The 22650-nt window shown below is 46.2% G+C and overlaps 1 protein-coding gene across 6 annotated transcripts in view; it reads left to right on the top strand.

Annotated features, from left to right (window-relative positions):
- The window catches only part of TNNT1 (troponin T1, slow skeletal type), an 84868-nt gene extending 62904 nt beyond the window's left edge, over positions 1 to 21964 (top strand). For all 6 annotated transcript variants that reach the window (XM_040325761.1, XM_040325760.1, XM_040325763.1 and 3 more), the window contains 4 exons: positions 2528 to 2637; positions 4430 to 4520; positions 4608 to 4648; positions 21705 to 21964. In XM_040325761.1, the coding sequence (XP_040181695.1) occupies positions 2528 to 2637; positions 4430 to 4520; positions 4608 to 4648; positions 21705 to 21750 (288 nt within the window). In that variant the 3' untranslated portion in view covers positions 21751 to 21964. The remainder of the gene's footprint in view (positions 1 to 2527; positions 2638 to 4429; positions 4521 to 4607; positions 4649 to 21704) is intronic.
- Positions 21965 to 22650: the final 686 nt, after the last annotated feature.

Below are 22650 nucleotides of genomic sequence, written 5' to 3'. Positions count from 1 at the left end.
TAAACATATGGCTACCCATAGAGCCATCATGGGTCTGCCAATGACCACTGTCAAAATGTAGACAAAAAAATGAACAAACCATGAAGTCACAAAATTGGCGCTGAATGGACAGGGAGGCAGAGTGTATGGACAGGGAAGCAATGTATCCCTCTTGAAATTATAGCACTATGTGCTGCTAAATTAATAAAAAAATGTAAATAAATATAAGTTCTACAAGTTCCAGTGCCAACTGTATACTTACATATGGACCCTTATAATCAGTTGGCTAGGAAGGTTAGAATTCCTACTTCATGCTCTGGTTCTTGGGGTATGGTGAGGAGAAAAAAAATGGGTGCCAACTCTAGTCTTTTTTACTTTTTTATTGCTGAACTAAAAAAGAAATAAAGCGTTACTGGATCTACCGATTACCAACAATACAGACCTGATCACGGATGTGGAAATATGGGGAAATTTAGGTAACAGCGATCCCAGGTCAATTGGCTTCAGTATAAATCACACAAATAGGAAACATAAGGGGAATACAAAGACACTAAATTTCAAACAAGCCAATTCCCCTGTTTCACCTCAAATGCTTTCATGTGTGGGTAACTAAAGTGGAATCCAGGCCATGTTTTCAAGGTCACCTTGGCAGGGTGGAATCAGAGCCAGGTTTTGCTTCAAGCTCTTGACCAGCAGTAGGTGGTCAAGAGGTTGCCCTGGCCTGGGACTCAGGAAGCTACCTGAGAGAGCATTACATGTGGAATAAATCGCTCTGTAAGAGAAGGAAAAGAATCTGAGAACATTCTAACACATCCTCCTGATCGCTGTCCACTTTAACCCCTTTTGCCCAGAGCTCTTTACTTTTAGACCAACAACTTATATGGTCTACACTAGGGCTCCAGGGGTGCAACCAAGCACCCGTGGCCCATGGTACACAGGGGCCCAGGTTACCTGGTGTGTGTTACTTGAGGGTGTCAGCTGCCACAGCTAGAAGGGCAATTCCTTTTTACTAGTCACCACCTGCTCCTAAGCCGACCAGGTGTGCACAGATAAGACAGCTTCATCTTCCTCTCCAAAGTTGCTTAACCCAGGACATGACAATTCCTTTGTTGGCTTAGACAATAATGAAGCATTACATGACTATGCTTTAAACTTTATTTAACAATTAAACAGGATATAAACAGTTCCACAAGCTGGTATACAGTTCACTGCACAGGATATAAACAAATTCCACATATTGGCAAATAGTTGCAAGATAAAAGTTATACATTGTGGCAATGAGAGCAACAAGTCCATCCAGCTCTACAAGAGGGTGTGCTGTGGTGCTACTTACAAGCTAGTATGTTCTTTACAGGCCCTAGGACCAAACACTTTCCTTTCCCAGGCCCCCAGAGGGAGCGCTTCTCCTTTACAGCTGTACCCTGCTGTGGATAAATACCTGAATTAGCTCCTCCCCTCAAAAACGTAAAGGTAAAGGACTGGGCTAACCCAGAAGACACACCTCCTGAGGGGAGTGGCCACAAATTAAACGGGGAAGCCTGTCTACAAGATTATTAGTGAAACAAGTTCCAGGCTTCTGAAAAAAAGCATTGTACTTAAAGAGTAAGTTTACCTTTGCACGTGAAAAAATAGACAATCATGGATGAATTTCATATGGTGATACACTTAATTTATATTTGTGTCTTCCAGAATCTTATTGTTTCATGATGAATGTGTATGTGCTGCTGGGGGCAATAAAGCTGCATGAGCAAAGTCCAGGTCCCGGATTCACAAAGGACTTACGACGGCATATCTTCAGATACGCCGTCGTAAGTCTGAATGTGAGGCGTTGTATCTCGGCGCCTGATTCAAAGAATCAGATACACCAGAAATTGTCTAAGATACGATTGACGTAAGTCTCTTACGCCATCGTATCTTAGGTGCATATTTACGCTGGCCGCTAGGTGGTGCTTCCGTTGATTTCCGCGTTGAATATGCAAATGAGCTAGATACGCCGATTCACAAACGTGCTTGCGCCCGGCGTATTACAATACGCTGTTTACGTAAGGCGTCCGACCGGCGTAACTTTACCCCTTATAAAGCAGGGGTAAGTCATGTTAGGTATGGACGTCGGAAACGTCGGAACAGCGTCGTATTTTACGTTGTTTGCGTAAGTCGTCCGTGAATGGGCGTAGGTTACGTTCAAGTCGACTAAACACTGAGCCAGCGTAAGTTAGGGAGAAAATTTGATGTGATACTGAGCATACGTGCGCATGCGCCGTTCTTTAGGTGCGTCATTTACGTGGGGTCACAATTCATTACCATACAACACGCCCCCTACCAGCCTAGTTTGAATTAGGCAGGCTTACGCCGGCCCATTTACGCTACGCCGCCGTAACTCAGGGCGCAAGTTCTTTGTGAATACGGTACTCGCCTCTCTAAGTTACGGCGGTGTAGCGTATCTAGGATACGCTACGCCCACACAAAGATACGCCCTCCTACGTGAATCTGGCCCCAGGTTCTTTTTAAATGCCTTTCTGTTGATAACATGAGTTTCATTGTATCGCAGGCAGAGCAGAAGAGAGGAAAGAGACAGACAGGACGTGAAATGAAGAGAAAGATGCTGGGCGAGAGACACAAACCTTTATGTATTGATCACATGAATGAAAATCAGCTAAGGTACTTATGTGTGTATATCTTTCAAGTCTCACTGCACTGCTTGGACGGCTACACTCAGCAGGATCTCTTAATATATCAAGAAAAATATCATTTACACCCTGTGCTATAACTAAACGTCCTGCAGGTACAACCAATTATTTTTGTATAAAAAAGAAGAAAAGTGACACATGCTATAGAGATGGTAGAGCTGCTCGCCCCGGAAATGATAGATAATGGAAAGGTTTCCCCGTTTTTTGTGGGGCTTTTAGGCAGCAATGTCAAAGCAGTAAAATACTGGTAGCTATATAAAAATATTATTTATTAAATAGAAGGAAGCTTAGATGTCGCAGTATATAGAAGTTACAATATAAAAACAAATATAATGGTAAAATATCACATTCCATGGTACATTAGACATAATCATTACACATGATATAGTATTCCATATTGTAGTACAATGTTGATCCCCGACGCGTTTCGACCAATTAGGGTCTCTTCAGGGGGATAATTATTTCTAAAGGGTATATCACAAAAATATAAAATTAATATAAAAATAACATGTCAGTAATACATCGCATAGATTCTAGCAGAGGATATATTTACCGCTAAACATGGAATGAAAGATATTGGAGCCACTGAGTAATCTGAGGGGATTTCTCAGTCCTATGGGAAGCCCCCGCATTCCCGAGGGTGAGAGGTCCACCCTTAGGCCCCGTACACACGAGAGGATTTATCCGCAGATACGGTCCAGCGGACCGTTTCCACGGATAAATCCTCTCAAAGATTTCCGCTGATTTCGATGGGATGGAGTGTACACACCATCGCATTGAAATCCGCGCGGAAATCCTCTGCCGATGACGTGTCGCGCCGTCGCCGCGATTATGACGCGGCGACGGGCGCGACGCTGTCATATAAGGAATTCCACGCATGCGTCAAATCATTACGACGCGTGCGGGGAATCCCTTTGGACGAATGGATCCGGTAAGTCTGTACAGATGAGCGGATCCATCCGTTGGAATGGATTCCAGCAGATGGATTTGTTGTGCAGCACAGCAAATATCCGATCTGCTGGAATCCATCCCAGAGGAGATTTCTCCGCGGAAACAGATCCGCTGGCGTGTACACACCATAGGATCTATCCGCAGAAACCCATTTGCTGGGATTTATCTGCGGATGGATTCTATCGTGTGTACGGGGCCATAGGGGTCTTCAGGGAGCCTCAAAAAGTGACACCCCGCCTGCAATGAACACCCAGAATGGCCGTATTTAGATAATTGGATAAATAATTACAGACAAACCTGATTGATGGCTAGAATGTATATTTGTATAAGAGAGTAAGGGCAGAGATATAATGTTAAACAAGGCATTCCTGAATGATCCAAAAAGGAAAAAGTATAACTAAACGATAAAGAATAGTAAAGGTGATAAATTGTGGGGTAGTGAATATAAAACTAGTGACATAATGTGAAGCATACTAAGGTGTGTAAGTGAGATGTAAATAATGATTTAATAATGATAGATATAAAAATGCAGCATTAGTGCAAGTGACAAACTGCAAAACCAAACCAATTCTTTTTTACAAACAAACAAATAAAATGTATATCAATGGTAACATTGGGGACCATTAGCTCTCGTGGCAGATGAGTTTGTCAGTGCTCTGGTCAGGAAGGGGGTAAATTCTTCCGGGGCTGAAGTGGTTAAGTTAAAAAAAAACTTCTGCCTTTAGAACCACTTTAGAACCCAAATTAAGAATATTTAGTAGTGTTTCTACTGCACAGCTTTGTTTACAACAGTGTCTTCTTTTAAATGACAGGGAACAAGCAAAGGAGCTGACAGACTGGATGTTTCAACTGGAATCTGATAAATTTGATCTTATGGAGAAAATGAAAACTCAGCGATATGAGGTATGATTACTATCTACATATAAAAAAACACACGTATATATAAAATGTGCAGTTCTAGGATAATCATCTTTTATCCTTCTCTTCTAGATTAATGTCCTCTACAATCGCATCAGCCATGCACAGAAGTTGTAAGTAGTGTTAGCCTTCTTTTAGAGCATATAAATTGCAAGTTTATTGAGGCTGAATGATTTTTGGCCTTTGAGCAGTACATAACATACTAACATGCATTGCTGTCCAATAACACAATATTTAAAGCTGCAGGTCCATTAAAATTCATGTAATATACTACACTTAGAGTGTCGCCTCTGTGCTTTCTCCCCAGGCATATTTTAGTCAAGTGTATCTTCTCACTTAAAGGGGTTGTAAAGGTAAATGTTTTTTCACCTTAATGCATCCTATGCATTAAGGTCAAAAAACATCCAAGGGTACCGCCCCCCCCCCCTGAACCCCCGTTTTACTAACCTGACCCCTCGAAAGTCCCGCGCGCGTCCACGTGATCCTCTTCGGTTCCCAGCCTGGCCGTTGATTGGCTAGGCTGGATGGATTGATAGCAGCGCAGCCATTGGCTGGCGCTGCTGTCAATCACAGCGGATGACGCGGTCCCCCGGGGGGCGGGCCCGAGTGATACAGTCGGCGGCTATGGCCGCCGCTGTATCACGGGAGCGCGCTCGCAAAAGCTTTATACCAAGCTCGCTCGCATGAAGGTGGAAAGCTTTTGCGAGGAGGAGCCGAGACAGCCGCCGAGGGACCCCAGAAGACCGGATTTGGGGACACTCTGTGCAAAACGAGCTGCACAGTGGAGGTAAGTATAACATGTTTGTTATTTAAAAAAAAAAAAATCTGCCTTTAGTGTTCCTTTAAGAGTATGTAAACCCAACATTTTATATTCCTGATATGGGCCTGCTGTACCATGTACTTGTAATAAAAAAAGTATCCTGTTCTCTTTGTATTCATGGGCGTCCACTCCATAGGGCAAGGGGGGTCAATTGCCCCCCCCTGGAAGTCAGAGTGGACTGCACCGAGAGTGACGAGATTGCTCCGTGTATGATGTGTCTCCCCTCCCCCGCCGTCTCACTAGCGGCATAGTGTCAGTCCACCCCGCACTAATGCTGAGTGCAGGAGGATCCGAAGAACTTCAGTGAGCTTACACTGCTTGCTGCTGATTGCATGCAGGAGGGAGCCGGTGGGCGGGCCCAGACAAAGGGGAGGCAGCTGAAGAATCCAGAAGCATGGACGAGGATGCGCCCATATCTGCCAGCTTCCTTTCTATGGCGGCAACAGCACACCCTTTCTCCTGGGCACAGGCTCCTTTCAGGCTGGGAGGCTCGATCTGGGCTGTAACAAAGCTCCTCTATAGGTGGGCGGAGCAAGTGACCCTACACAGACTGCAGCCTGATCACTGCTTCCTGCCCAGCTGACATCAAGGCTCACCCTGGGGAAGAAGATAAGAGGACAGATGCCACACTGCATATCCCCCTCCCGTGAGTCCCAACCTGTTTTGCCTTCCAAGCTGTATGATTCTGTGCTGTAAACCTGTTCTGCATCTTGCAGTGTGCAGGTTTACTGGAAAAGAAAGGAAAAATCTCGGCTATGTCAGGAATATATTGGGACTTTTCAGGCTCCAGATGGATGCATTCCGCACACACACATATCTTATTAAAAATTATTATTTTTGATAATGTGCAATACTTTCTATGTAGAACCTGAAAAGTCCCAGGCCCAGATTCAGATAGGGGATTCTGGAAAATCATTCCACCACAGAGAGAGAACAGAACAGACATACAGGTAGTGTGCCAGATTCAGAGAGAGATACGATGGTGTATCTCCTGATACACCGTCGTATCTCAGAGTTAGGCTGGTCGTATCTCAGAGTTAGGCTGGTCGTATCTATGCGCCTGATTCATAGAATCAGTTACGCATAGATATGCCTAAGATCCGACAGGTGTAACTGTGTTACACCGTCGGATCTTACCTGCAATTTAAAAATGGCACGGGGGGGGCGTTCTCGCTGATTTACGCTGACATATATGTAAATCAGCGAGATACGCAAATTCACGAACGTACGCGGACCCGACGCAGTGTTGTTACGACGTTTCCGTAGCGGTTTTCCCGGCGTATACTTACCCCTGCTTCTATGAGGCGCAGCCAATGTTAAGTATAGGCGTCGTTCCCACGTCGATTTTGAATTTTTTTACGTCGTTTGCGTACTCCGATTCAGAAACCTGCGCGCCGCAAGTTACGCTCACGCCGAAACCACTGAGGTCCTAGCGACGTCAGTGGGAGCAATGCACGCCGGGAAATTTCGCGGACGGCGCATGCTCATTTAAATCGTCGCGGGGACGCACCAGATTTAAATAGTACACTCCCCCTAGCCGCGTAATATCGAATTCCGCCGGAGTTTTACGATACCCCGCCGCAAGTTTTTAGGTAAGTGGTTTGTGAATTACCCACTTGCCTCTCAAACTTGCGGCAGCGGAACTTAAATCGCATAGATCACGCGGATCTAAAGATCCGCTGATCTATGTGAATCTAGCCCCCAGAGTCCAGTTTTATGGAAGCAAGGGGCCAAATAGGTGGCTACCACTTTGGAGTTTTCACTATAATACGGATTTTCCATCTATTGAGCTGAGTGTTCCAGCTTAAGCCTTTTTGCCTAAACACGAGAGTGCTAGGCCATTTATTGCGGTAAGTGCGCATTTCCGAAGGGTGGTGGAATCACGCATACACTGTGGTGTGGTGGAAGTACATCTTAAGGATCCTGAATGGAATTTCTCTGTTTATGAAATGTATTTTTATGTCCACATATTTAGACATTTTTGCCATTTATTTATTTGTGTGTGATTTCAATTGCACTTATATATTGTTTCACATATAAGGTGTATTATTCACTTATTCACTCTGTTATTTATTTAACTATATGTTGATTTATTTTTTCTATGTGAGCGCTGCTTTATATCACAAATGACACATGATTCATATTAGGTGGCATTTTATATGTATATACATTTTTCAGTCGTGGTATACAGATCATCCAAAAAGCTAGCAGTATTTTATCATAAAAAGATTTATAAGCTGTGGGCACAGTGGGGGGCGGATGAACTATTTTCATTTTACTGGGTTTAGTAACACTTTAACTGTGTAAATTAAAGCGGAGGTCCACACAAAAATGGAACCTCCGCTTTTCGGAACCCTCCCCCCCTCTGGTGTCACATTTGGCACCTTTTAGGGGGGATGGGGGGGTGCAGATACCTGCCTAAGACATGTATTTGCACCCACTTCCAGGCATAGACTCGGGAGTCAAGTCCCTCCCCCCCCACTGTCTTCTTGGAAACACACAGGTCCCAGAAGACAGCGGTGACCAGTTAGGAGGCGCATCGCGACTCATGCATGCGCAGTAGGGAAATGAAGCCACAACGCCAATGAGGATGGCGGCAGGGCAGCCGAGAGTCGAGCGATTGATCGGCTTCAGCTGCCGACATTGCGGGCACCCTGGACAGGTAAGTGTCCATTTTTTTAAAGTTAACAGCTGCAGTATTTGTAGCTGCTGGCTTTTAATATATATTGTTTTAGGCGGACCTCCGCTTTGAAAAATCTCTGGATATTTTATTGGAGTAGATCTCAGTAAGTGATCTGCACAAGTATGGTTATCAATTAATTAAAGTTTGTGCAAGAATCCTGTCCTATATCATATTCCATGTAGTATTAAAGCTAATCGTCACTTTCACTCTGACATGGTGAATGTTGTCTCTGGTGCTAAATTTAGTTGAACAGAGCACACTCTAGCAGTGTTTTTTTCCTCTATATCCTGTCCCCAGCATACACACCTCTGTTCCCTGTATCAGTGCCAGCATAAGGGATGGTCCCTCCAGTACCCAGTATCCTTCCTGAACTATAAAAAGAGAAAAGTACTGGATGTTTTTTGCACTCATTCAGCTGTCCTTTGCAGAAGAGCCTTTTTCCTGTCAACATTATTGAAAGCTTACTGCTTACATGCTCTACATGATAATGTTAGTCAGAGGACCCAAATGATCATATCAGCATTGCAATTGCAAGAGAGTAGACACACACCGAGATGTGTATAAAGGAAAATTTATTATCATACTTACCGTAATTTTCCTTTCCTGATGGACTCCATGGCAGCCTACGTGTGGGTTAATCCCGCCTCCTCTCCAATGTGATAGGACCCCATACCCATAAAAGTTAACTCACCAGTAGCACCAGTGTTCCGTAACTATCCCGACTCCATAATTTCAGGGTGGGAACTCCGTCTGCCATGGAGTCCATCAGGAAAGGAAAATTACGGTAAGTATGATAATAAATTTTCCTTTTTCCTGACTGACTCCATGGCAGCCTACGTGTGGGAAATAACTAGCCAAACACACGGGTGGGTATGCTGAACAGAAATATATTTAATTTGTCCCGTCAGCCGACAAGACAGATAAACCAAAATTTACAGAAGACAGTGCTGCAGGTTCAACACAGTAATGGGACATAAAGGTGTTTATAGAAGACCAAGAGGCCGCTCTACAAATAACGTCTGGCGCCACATGACGGGCTGCTGCCCAGGAAGCTGCCATCCCTCTCGTGGAGTGAGCTGTTACCGCCTGCGGAGGAGCCAAGCCCTTTGCACAATAAGCCTGTTGTATCGTCTGGACAATCCAGGATGCAATTGTTCTTGAAGATGCCTTCTTCCCTTTGTTCTTGCCTGAATGCAGGATGAACAGGTGATCAGATCGTCTGAATGTAGATGTAACTTGCAGATATTCAGTGAGTATCTTGCCCATATCCAGAGGGTGAGTCTCATCAGAATCTGGGTTTTTAAAGGTAGGGAGAACTACTTCCTGATTCTCATGGAAAACCGACGAGACCTTCGGTTTGGAGCCCAGCATGGGTATCAGAACCACTCTGTCTGGGAAAAAGGTGAGAAATGGCTCCTCGTGACCTAGAAAACCGATCTCGGACACTCTCTTGGCCGAGGTGATAGCTACCAGAAAGGCTACTTTGGCTGAAAAGTTCTTCAACGAGGACGGGGAGGGCCCCGACATACTAAGTCCATTCAAAAAGTCAAGTACTAACGGGAGATCCCATTTGGGGAATCTTGGCTTCCTCAGAGGTCTCAATCTTGAGGCTCCACGAAAAAACTGTTTGATTAGTGGATGGGTTGCCCAAGGAATTCCAGAAAAGGCTGAAAGTGCTGAGATTTGAACTCTTAGTGAGCTTACAGACAGAGGTAGGTCTAGTCCTGATTGAAGAAAGCTTAGGATGTTTTGGATTTCTGGGTTCTTGAAGGAACTGCCCGCGGTTAAAGAAAATTCCACAAACTTAGACCATATTCTACCGTACACTTTATTTGTGCTTCCTTTCCTTGAGCTCATAAGGGTAGAGATCACCCGAGAGGCGCAGCCAAGGGTTTCTAACCTTTCCCTTTCAAGAACCAGACCGCTAGTTTCATTTGAGCCGGACAGGGATGGAGGAGCGTTCCCTGGGAGAGAAGGTCTGGTCTGCATGGTATTAGAATTGGGTCCTGAAGACTCAGGTGAACCAGAAGAGGGAACCATGGCCTGTTCGGCCAGCATGGAGCCACCATTGTAATTTCTACTTCTTCCGCAAGAAGTCTCTTCAGGAATTTCAGAATTATTGGGATCGGGGGAAAGGCGTACGCCCTCTGAAACCACCACCGATCCGTTAGGGCATCCGTCCCGATTGCCTGGTTGCAGTAACCTCTTGTGTAGAATTTTTTCAATTTGGCATTGTTCGGAGAAGCAAAGAGATCCACTTGGGGATTGACTCCCAGGGACAAGATCCAACGGAAGGACTGATCGTGGAGAGACCATTCGTTGACGTCCACCTGAGTTCGTGATAGGAAATCCGCTTGGGAGTTCTGAATACCTGGAATAAAAACCGCCGTCAGGTTGACTAGGTTCACTTGGGCCCATTTCATAATGGGCTCTACTTCCTGGAGAAGGGATGAGCTCCGAGTCCCGCCTTGTCTCTTGACATATGATACTGCTGTGGTGTTGTCCATCCTTAGTATTACTGACCTTCCTTTCAGCAGTTGTGAAAAGGACTGTAGGGCACACCAGGCCGCACGAAGCTCCAGGGTGTTCGAGCCTGGATTGTGGAGGCGAGCGTCCCACCTGCCTTGCGCCATGCTTGTGCCGCACAGGGCCCCCCAACCGGAGCCACTGGCATCTGTCGTCACTGTGACCCACGAGACTGGAGCGATGGAGTGACAATTCAGCAGATTCTTCGGTTGAAGCCACCAGAAGAGGCTGCCCCTCATTGACGTTGAAATGTGGATCCGCTGATTCATGCTCCCTGATTTCCACTGCCTGAGAAAGCCGGATTGGAAGGGACGTAGCCTCCAGAGCGCCCATTTTACCATTGGTGTTGTGGATACCATTGTCCCAATGATCTTCAAACATTGATGAGCTCTTAGGTGACGAGTACTCAAGGCCCGGGAAATCCTCTCCTGAATTACCGGAATTTTCTCTGTTGGTAGAGAGATGGTCTTCCTTACTGTGTCGAATTGAGCACCTAGATAGGTTAGACACTGAGTTGGCTCCAGATGGCTTTTTGCCAGGTTCAGGAGCCACCCGAATTCGGACAAGGTCGCGATGACCTGATCCCTCTGTGCCAAGAGAAGGGTCTTGTCTTGGGACAGGACCAGGAGGTCGTCCAGATAATGATACAGACGAATCTTCTTCAGCCTGATGAGAGCTACCAGAGCCAAAAGAACTTTGGTGAAGACCCGTGGGGATGTTGTTAGGCCGAAGGGTAGGCACACGAACTGGAGGTGTTCCTGGTTGACATAGAACCTGAGGTATTTGTGCAGCTCTGCTGCTACTGGGACGTGGAAATAGGCATCCTTTAGGTCCACGGAAATCATCCAGTCGCCTGGCTGTATTGCTTGTTGGATGGTTGATAGAGTTTCCATTTTGAACTTTTTGTGTGTTATAAATCTGTTCAAATATGTCAAGTCTATGACTGGGCGCCAGGTACCGTTCTTCTTTTGTACTAAGAAGAGAGGGGAGTACACCCCAAGAAACTGTTCGTCTTTTGGGACGTGTATCACTGCTCCTTGAATCTTCAGGAGGTGAATGTAGTCTAGAAGGACCTGTTTCTGCTCCAGTGACCCTGGAAGAAGGGTGGAGATGAACTTTGGACAGGGAGGACTGGAAAAGGACCATGCGTGTCCTGAGGTCACGGTCTTGATGACCCAAAAGTCCTTGATTGAGGCCGCCCAGACGTGCCGATAAAGGAGTAGACGAGCTCCCACACGATCCGCTTGGGCGGGCGTTGTCTCAAAAAGATTTCCCCTTGTCGCGTCCAGTTGACGCCTGAGTAGTTGGAGTAGGTTTCCGGTAGGAGCCTCTACCTCTGCTCCAATTCCTTCTGTAGTTTCCACCAGGCCTGTAAGCACGAGCTTCCCTAGCGCGGTCCGGGCTGTATCGCCGAAATTGAGGCATTTTTCTTCCCGTTTGGCGCTTGTCCTGAGGAAGGAAACCAGACTTGCCGCCCGAGACTTTGGAGATGGCATCATCTAGCTTGTTGCCAAACAGGGTTGATCCTTCAAAAGGAATCTTGCACCAATTCTGCTTCGATGATGGGTCGGCAACCCAGGGGCGTAGCCAGAGGGCCCGTTTCGCGGTCACAGAAGAAAGCATAATCCTGGCTAACAGGCGGATTAAGTCGACGGAGGCTTCGCCCAGGAATGCGACCGCCAGTTTTAACTCTGCCGTGGCTGAGTTCTTGGCTAGTTCTTCAGAGACGCCTTTGAGGAAAGAATCAACGTTTTCCGTCCAGGCTTCCATGGCCTTTGATAATGCCGCTAAAGCTAGAGCCGGTTTGCAGGCTGTGCCCGCAAGGCCATAAATTCTTCTGAGGTCCTGGTCCATTCTTCTGTCCAGGCCATCTTTGAAAGAGACGGAGTCAGCAATAGGTAAAGTGACGTGTTTAGCAAGTCTCGTTACTGCCGCATCTACTAGAGGAACATTCTCCAAGTGTTTGACCTCTTCCTGTTTGAAGGGATAGAGCTTTGAGGCTTTGTTAGCCATGGAAGATTTCTTGTCCACCTTGCTCCATTCCTCTTCAAAAATACCCTTTAGTTCAGTCAAGAACGGGAACGTAGGGCGTTCTTTCCCCAAGCGTTTAAAATATTTTTTCTGCTTGGCTGGAGAAGCGGGTTGTTCTTCCCATAAGAGAGCCTCTTTAATCGCTTTGACGAGTGGCGTCACCTGCGCGAAGTCAAATTCTAAGCCTTCTTCGTCACTCTCTAGGTCACCTTGAGGAGAAGCCGGAGTGGAGGCTTGAGGCCGGGAAGGACCTGGATCCTCTAGGATCTCCAAGTTTGGAGAAGCAGACCCGTCAGTGTTGGTCTGAATCTGCGTGTGGGGCATATGCTCTTTTAGAGTTCGTTGAACCACACGTTCCACCAGAGACTCGATCCGATGACCTTCAGTCTCTTTTTCCCCGACCGCATGGGCGTAGCATCGGTCGCACAGTGACTTGCCCTCCGGGACATGAGTGTCACATCCCCAGCAGGCTCTGCGATCAGAGCGACTATCATGGCGGTGGGAGCGGTGTCTTGAGGAGGAATGTGAGCGTCTCCTCCGGTGGGAAGATGTAGATGGAGAACTCCTTTTGGATTTTGATCTGGAAGAATGATGCGGTCTGGCAAGGTCATGGGACTGGATTGCGGAGATAGGATCTGGATCAGGAGGGCTTTAAAGAGAGACACATAGGGAGGAAAATTGTCAGACAACACATATTGACTGTGACTTCCACCCCTAGCCCCGCCCTTATCCTGCACATACCTTGTGCGTGAGGGCTGGCCACCTGTAGACGGTGACTGGTCCATGACTTAGGACCTGCGTAAAACAGCGATACGGATCCGAAAAGGAAGAAAACCTAAAGTGTCAAAATAATGGAAAGATAAATGCATTGTCCCTTTAAGATTTTTTTTTTTTTTTTTTTAAAATCCTGTTATTATTATATATTTTTTTTTTTTTTTTTTTTTACACAAATGAATAAATAAATAAATTATTAATACATTAAATAATTTGAATGACCAACATTTTAAAATCGCTTGCACAGATGAGAAGCAATACTATATGCTAGTACAACATGAAAGGCTAATACAGCAGGGGGAGCCCTGCTCACTGACCTGGCAAAGAAGAGTATCGCTCTTTGCGGCTGCACGCCTGATCAGGGAACATCCCAATGTGCATAGGCGAGCAGCCGCTTTTTAAATCACCCGCCGGTGACGTCACCTGTCGTCCGCGCGCCTGCGCGGTACAATCGATGCGACGGCGCGTGCGCGGCCGCCGCAGATTCGACAGACTGCGCATGCGCGAAACCAGGCCTCGCTCTGAGAGTGGGCACAGCGCATGCGCGGGGTACTGGCGCTCGCGACCAGGAAGCAAAGTGCGAGCTGGAACGCAGAAGCGCTCCAGCCGCCATGGGGACAAAAACAGACACAGAAAGACAACAAATAATACAAATAGGCGACTGCCATGAGAGAATAGGACCTTGCCAGCCGTGATGAGACGTCTTCAGCACACATAGCAAACGCCCAAAGGGTTGCTGCAAAAGCTCTCCACCCGCCCATGGCTGGGATCCGAGCTGCACCGCTCAGGTGTGCCATCCTATTCCTGTCCTGAGAAGTTTCTAAATTCATGGAGGAGGAAAAAAAAGGAACACTGGTGCTACTGGTGAGTTAACTTTTATGGGTATGGGGTCCTATCACATTGGAGAGGAGGCGGGATTAACCCACACGTAGGCTGCCATGGAGTCAGTCAGGAAAAGGGCTTTTTCACACAGGTGTGGAATTCTAAACCAGCCTTTGACATGTGTTAACACACCTATAGCATTAATGACGGCTTTTGACATGTTGCACAAGCATCCACAGTCAAGTTAAGGCGACGCTCCTCAAACGCCATGTGATGTGTGTTTTTTTTATCTCTTTAAAGGCTAAATTGGAAAAAATACCACTTTTAACACTTTGCAGTTGCACCTTAAACCTACTGTTAATGCCATAGGTGTGTTTACAGTCTGTTTACGGCTGGCTTATGGTGCATTTAATTAGAAGTGATTGGAGGACCTTACAACGCGTCAATGCCTGCTGAACTATGCAGGCAGCATTATTTTGGGATCTGGCTTGGGGATAACAATTAACTGTAATAAATCACAGTTGTTCCTGCTTACACCCTAAGGCTCCATTCACACCTAGGCATAGGGCGTACAGGCGTTTTTACAGGCGATTTTTACCTATGTTTTTGTCGCGCGTATATGCGCGTTTGCGTGCGTATGCGCGCGTTTTCGCACAGTGGCGTTCGACGTTTTTGTACTTTGTCTTTTTCCATATTAGCCAATAAGAAAAATGATCATCCCTGACATCACTTGTTGCTCTCCTAGGAATTTTTTATTCCTCTTCCTGGGATTTCAGCAACACAGGCGTCAAAACGCTTGTACAAGCGCGTGTTTACGCACAATACGCGCGTATCAGGCGTTTTACATTGACTTCAATGTAAAAAAAAAACGCTCAAATACGCGCATATCGCGCGCTAGGAGCGACAAAAAAGGGTCCGGAACTTTTTTGAGCTACAGGCTACAGGCGTTTAGGCGTTCAGATGTGAACCATCCCCATTGCCTTTCATTACTTTTCGTCCCTCTGGCGTTTGTGCGCGTCGCGCTACAGGCGTAAAAACGCCTAGGTGTGAATGGAGCCTTAGGCTCCATTCACACTAATGCTTTTTTTGATGCATTTTGCAGAAATGCAGGGAAATTTTTTAACATGGTTTCCTATGGAACATGTTCACATCAATGCTTTTTTGTGCCTCTGCGTTTTTGGAAAGGGTCAGGGACTTTTTTTCCTGCAAAAGCAGCGTTTTGCATGCAATAGAATTCAATGGACCTGCATCCAAAACGCAAGTACCACGATTTTGCCGCGATTTGCGTTTTTAACCTGTTTATAGCTAGTTGTTAAAGGAAATGTAAAAAAATAAAAATTACTGGCTAAAAAAAACAAAAAAAAACGCAAATCGTGGTAAAATCGTGGTAAAAACGCACATCAAATAATGCAGCAAGCACCTAAAAAAGCATTGCAAAAACGCTCAAAAGCAACATGCATAGGTGTGAATCGAGCCTTACAACCAAAAGGAAAGACAAACACTTCGCTAGGTTGATGGGTTCAAATACTTTGGGGTAAACACCTGACTCACAGAAGGTTTTTTGGAAAATTCTCACACTGAGTCCTGTAGTTAACCTTATTAAATGTTTTTTTTTTCACAAGATGAAGTTGTTTCATAAAGTATGGGATCCATGGAATAGATACCTGACAAATGACCCCGGGACACTCACAAACTAGACCTATTCTCGTGAGATGGGTCTCTGGGCACGGAGCCCTAGCTCCCCTCCCCAATTTCCCCTTCTCTGGCGTCTCCTCTACACTTTTTCTCTACTTTGTTTCATCCCCCTCTCTTTTAAAAAAAAATTGATTATTGGGTTTTAATTTTTGTTGTATTGGTTATGTTGTTTTTCTCACTCACCCTCGGCAGACTATTGTTTACTTGCACTGTGGAGGGCGACACCCGCGCAACCGGAGGAACCAGACTCCCCCGATAGTCAGATGGGGAGCTGGTTCTTCCCAGCGTTTGGAGCATCCGCTAAAGTTTAGGATTGGGAACATGCTTTAGGTCATAGACACATTGGTACTGTGTACAGTTTGAGATTCTTAGTTGAGAAAGGTATATATACGCAGTGGCGGGACAAGGTCATCCAGCGCCCAGGACAAAGATGCTAAACTGCGCCCCCTTTCCATTAGGGTCTGGGTCCCCCCCCCCATCCCTGCAATAAATCATTGCGCGCCAGGGGCAGCCGTCCCTCCTGCCCACCCCTTGTCCCGACCCTGTATATACCACACTTATTTGTGCAAATATGTTGCAGTCCACATTAGTAGATGAAACTAGTCCACGTCTGCTATACAAGGAGGATTCCTCAAGTATTTTAGAATGATCAATGTATGACTCCCTAAATACGTTGTATACTGCACAATAAAAAACTGAGATCTTTGTACCTTGTATTGTAAACCTTTAATAAAAACTATTTTTTTTCCCCCCCAAAGTTTGCATACTCCTTCTTTGGACAAAGCCTTAGGCCCCTTTCACACGTGCGGACAGTATGTCCGTATTTCATCCATCCGTTTTCGGATGAAATACAGACATACATGTATCCCTATGGGATAGCGGGTGTCAGCTGACACCCAATCTCATCGGTCCCTGCTATGGTCTGATTCTGCAGACGGAGGAAAATCCTATTTTTTCATCCATCTGCGGATTGGGTGAACACAGACAGACGGTCCGTGCTCATCCGATCCCCCCATAGAGGAGAGCGGAGATCTGACAGGGCGGTCCCTGCTGAGCAAGCGCATGAGAACAGTATGGATCCTCATGGGATCAGTACATTTGAAAGGGGCCCTACCCCAATACCCCAAAAAAAATTGACAAACTAATTGGGGTTGTTTTTTCCTTTGTGAGGGCTGGGGAGGACACCAAACTTGCAAGATAAGCCCTATAGCTGCTCCTTTCCTTGGGAGGAATGGCCCTTCCTAATTTAAAATGTTACTACTGGGTGGCTGTTCTAGTTAAAATACGCTATTTCAACCCAGGGACAACCCATCGCTGACCCTTGAAGTGACCCTTCTGGGCAGGGCCGGCCCTACCATGGGACCCGATGGTACCATTGTACCAGGCAGCACTTTCAGGGGGGCAGCAAATTGCCGCCCACACGCCATCCCATTCCGCCAGCTCCGCTCTCCACTCCACTGTGGGGCTAATTGCCGCCCGACCACTCCTCCCCTTCCGCTCTCCGCTCCACTGTGGGGTTAATTGCATCAATAGAGCCATAACAGGTCCTTTTTATACTCCTATACACTCTTTTACTCCTATATACATGTATAGAGCCATGATAGGTCCACTTTAGTTACCATGATATAAAATAATGGATGTGGGGGCATTTTGGTGGGCGTAATTTTTTTTTGGGGGGGGGGGCAGCATTTCATTCTTGGTACCAGGCAGCACAATGTCTTGGGCCGGCACTGCTTCTGGGATTATATGCTATAATAACTAGTCATCTAGTTTCTAGAGGCCCTCATCCAACTCTAATGTTACTCCCTTATGCAAACCACTCTTATAATATATAATAAAGCTAGGACAAAATACTACACACAACACTCTCTCTCCGCATACCCCTCTCTGGGGAAATCCTGCTCTTTCTCACATCAAACTGATATTGCATTCACAGGTTTGAGCTAGTCGGAGCATTGTGACCTTAAAACATATCATGTCGGGTGGGATACTAATGAAATTTATTGAATTAAAGCTTAAATTTAACCTTATATTTTACTGATTTTGGCAATTAAGACATGTGGCTGGGGCAAAATTCCTGACACCCATTGATTTGAAATCTGATCCCATTGAGGGATTCCTCACCTCAAGCGTGGTCAGGAAGCCCCCCTCTTCTCTATACCTGCGACTGCTTTCTTATACCCCTAAGCTGCCTCTGGTTTTCCAGAATTTGAAGGAAGCCATAGCTGACCTTATAGACTTAGATGACTGGCATGACTGCTTAAGTTGTCATCTTCCTTCTACAATTTCAGCATAGAATAGGTTTATACAGCTGAAGTTTCTACACAGAGTCCATTATACTCCACACAGGCTCCCTACTATCTACCCGACTAGTCCATTATGCACAAGATGTCAAGCTGACCCAGGTACTTTTATTCATATGGTGTGGATGTGCCCCCTAATTCGACCATTCTGGCCTGGTTGGTTGACTATATTGACATAATCAGGTGGACTGACTTTGGAATGGATCCCTTAGCGAGGCTCCTTGGTACCATAGATGGGGTAGAGACAGGCCATCACTCAAAACTGTTTGTTTTCTATGCAGCTTTCTATGCAGAGAAGAGAGATTTTCGTTAACAGGAAACTTTCTACTCCTCCACCCTTATATGACTCATGCCTGGCAAACGAGTGTTACTAAATTCCTGCTTATTTACAAACTAACAATGAATGTAGTAATTGTCCAAGAAAATTTGCTAAAATTTGGGCTACCTGGATTGATGTACATGGTAATTAACTGTAACTATTTGGATACCTAATCTTTGATAGCTTCAGGGATTAGTTGAAATTGTTTTCTCCTATCTGAAAATGTATATCAGGCCTTTTTACAATGTGCTTTTTTAGGCCCCTTCTATCACTCCCCTCCAGGCCTGGACTGGGACAAGAATTTGGCCCTGGACTTCATCCAGACTGGCCCACTTTGGCAGGTCTCTCCCATGGCGGCCGGACAACTCCCGCACAAACTCCCCCCCCGGCCACCCAAGCCCCCTCTCCCCCTTCACTAGCCACTAGCTGTTCTACTTTATTATAGTAGAATGGCTGGTACTGGTACTCTTATAGGCAGTACCACTGGGGAAGCTAGACATTATTTCACCCGGGCAAAGAATCAGTTTGGTGCCCCCCCCCTTATGGGACAAGATTAGGCAGAAGTGAGAAACACCCAGGCCATAGCTGTTAAATCAGCTGTCTGTCCCCTCCCCCATGCTCCTCTGTCATCCCTCCTGCTCCTCTGGTCCTCCCTCTGCTTCTTTGTTCCCCCCAGGTGAGCCCTGCGGGGAGGGAGAGACAGAGGAGCGGAGGGGGGCAGCGGTCCGCTGTCACTGAAGCTGGCCCACTGAGCCATCGGCCCACCGGGAAACTCCCTGTAGTCCCAATGGCCAGTCCATCCCTGCTCCCCTCTCTATATAACTGTTTTCTTTTATCCTTTTCTGGCCTATGCTTTATGCCTCTCCCCATATACAATATTTTTATAGACTAGGCTTATATAGAAATGAACCCTTTGAGAGCTCAAGCTCATGAATGCTTATCTATATAAATTGTCCATACTGTATGGTAACTACAATGGTAGGAGAAATTAAGGCTACACCTCTTGATACTTATTGAGATATGTATGTGTTCCTTGTCTTTCAAAGTGAGACTGCTTGATCAAACAATGTAATGAAATTGCAGTTCTACTGAATCTGCAAAGTACTAAATGCTGCGAGTATATTGTATGTTATTATGAAACTCAATAAAAAAATGTTAACTGTTAAAAAAGATATACCAAGCAATAATAGCATGTACCATATACTACCCTACTCTCATTTTCCTTACGTCACAAACACCCCATCTGTATGTAGCGCTACCCCCGCAGGAGCCGCTGGTTAGATTTGGGACGGCGTGTTATGTTACCTCTGTGATGTGTCTAGGGATGATGATGATGATGATGAAAACAATGACGGAATGTCCAAACAGCAGGGTGTCGTTTTCTGTGCTTTTATTACTTGCCCAACATGGCAAACAGTCAACTTGAGGTAGATAGAGAAAGGTTGGTGAAAGGAGAATTTGCAGATTCAGGCCTATGGATAACGGAAGCAGTCCTGCCTCCAATGGGACTTTAACTCACGTCGCCACTCCAGCCGGAGTGGGTATAGTGTACCTGGACAGGCCTCTCACACTGACCCGGCAGCCAGGGTATCACTCGGAAATCTGAGAAGGAACAAGTCTCTGCCATTGACTTGGCTCTCATAGAATTAGAATTTGGAGTGGAACCTCTGCCACAGGCCCTCTACTCAGGAACGTAGATAATAGAATGAATCCTCTCAATCAATAGAATTTTGCCTGAATCTCCCTCAGGTAGACTTCTTGGTTTCAGGGGTCACCGACTGATAAGTTGCAACATACAACTTCTCAGTGTCCGGTCACCCAGATCCCCGATAGATTGTCTAAACCCTGTTGGATCACCTGCCTCCGGGCTCACCTCAGACCGACTCCCCACCGAACAGCACAACTCGCTTGGGATCTTCTTCATGGAATGTGGGGACCCAGTAAGTCACTGGGGCCCCTTTGCAGCCTCAGTTGCTCCGGGCCATGAGGGCCCAGGACTGGGAATTCCGCGTAGCACGTGCGCCCCGGCCTGGTAGGCCATATCGCCGGGGCCCGTGATGTGCGCACACCCTAAAGGTGGGTGCCGCACCTGGAACGAGCGAAATGGCGTCTGCCCTAGAAGTACCCTCCCCCAACATGCCCCGCAAGGGAGAAACTCCTCTGATTGGCTGCTGGCAGGAAGGCGCTACCGCCTGGACCCCTCTGGCGCCACCTGCTATCCAGAGATGGAAAGGCATCTCTGGAACACAGAAAGAAACCACAGGACAGTCCAGCCTGGAAGAAACCCAATTTACATAAATAAACATGGATGAGAGCAAAGTAACTCTCTCATCCCCCTCTAAATTTAACATAGCACCTGTACTGAAAGTACACAGGCGCTACATGTACATTGTGTGCACTGTCACAGCCATCTCTTCCCACCACCTCTCTAAGGCCCCGTACACACGAGCGGATCTCCGCTGGAAACGGTCCGCCGGACCGTTTCCAGCGGAGATTCCTCCTCCGGATTTGGATCCGATGGCTTGTACTCACTGAATTCATCCGCGGTGACGTGTCGCACCGTCGCCACGATGATGACGCGGCGACGTGCGTGACGCTGGAAGGTAAGTACTTCCACGCATGCGTCGAATCATTACGACGCATGCGAGGGAGGGGAGCGGACGGATTGATCCGGTGAGTCTGTACAGACCACCGGATCAATCCGCTGGTCCCGATTCAAGCGGATAGATTTCTTAGCATGCTAAGAAATTTCTATCCGCTTGAAATGGTCCGGCCCGAGGAATCTCCGCGGATAAATATCCGCTAGGCCGTACAGACGACCGGATTTGTCCGCTGGAACTGATCCGCGGATCAATTCCAGCGGATAGATCCGGTCGTGTGTACGAGGCCTAACACATTGGTTCCCCATTATACCCTCTGTGTTTCCCCCCTGCACATGCTGCCCTCAATCATATTTTACGCAATCCTCTTCCATGCATACTGCCTGCCATCATTCCCTCTGCATTCCTCTTCTGCACATTCTGCCTGCTGCCATACCCTCTGTACACATCTCCTGCACATCATGCTTGCTAAGACACTTTAACATTATTTGTGATATCCCCAACTTTAGTCATTCTAAAATAGGCACAGTTTTGCTAGAATATTGTAAAACAAAATTGAATATCTTTAACTGATTATGTTTTCTTTACACATACAGCAAGAAAGGGGCAGGAAAAGGTCGTGTTGGTGGACGCTGGAAATGAGCAGCCATGATAATTGCTGGCCATCCCTGAAGTGCCTTGTGATGGACATTCTTTTCTGTAGTCTTCATTGTGTACTTTTCCTAGACTATCTTCAAAATTCAGCCCACTAGTAATCTTCTATTATGGATGCAGGGATGCACAGAAAACCAAGTCAAAGGGATTCAACTGCTCCAAATATTTTGCTTGCTAAATAAAAGAAAGCAATGCAAAATCCTATGTGTGAATTCTTGTGTTTCATACATTTTCAACAACATCTTATTTAAACCATCATTTATCGAAGTGTGATATATTATTACTGTGGTGTTCTCATACTCTGATTATATCAATACATCAATACTCTGAAATCTGATCTAGTGCACTACTACTAATGGATCACTAAAAACAAGCTATGCACCTGAAGATTAGACATGGTAGTGTTTTCATAGGTACACTGGTCCAGCTTGAAACAATATAAGTACGGTATGTACGTGCCATACCTATGGGATCCCTGTGAAAACTGGAAATCACTCTAGATGGCACTGCTGGACAGCAATCTCCACTTGATTCCAGGTCCTGCGCTGAGCGGAACTGAGACCTGAGACCTAGTGATGACCTCTTTGGGTCTTACATAAGGTATCTAATGAAAAGGAACCAGGGAAGCCAAATATAAGCAGATTAAACTTCAGCTTAAAAAAACTGCAATGTTCAGATGTACAAAGCTGAGGAAGACCTAGACACTAGGGGCCAGATCCACAAAGAACTGCCTATCTTTAGGCAGGCGTAATGTATCTCAGATACACTACGCCGCCGTAACTTATAGCGGCAGGTTCCTTATCCAGAAAGAATTTGCGCCATAAGTTACGTCGGCGTAGTGTAAATGTGTCGGCGTAAGCGCGCGAGATTCAAATGTCTGAGATGTGG

The sequence above is a fragment of the Rana temporaria genome, chromosome 10 (genome assembly GCF_905171775.1).
Source record: "Rana temporaria chromosome 10, aRanTem1.1, whole genome shotgun sequence".
In the NCBI taxonomy this organism is placed as follows: domain Eukaryota; kingdom Metazoa; phylum Chordata; class Amphibia; order Anura; family Ranidae; genus Rana; species Rana temporaria.
Note: the sequence above shows the minus strand (reverse complement) of the source record. Positions and strands in the feature narration are given on the sequence as shown.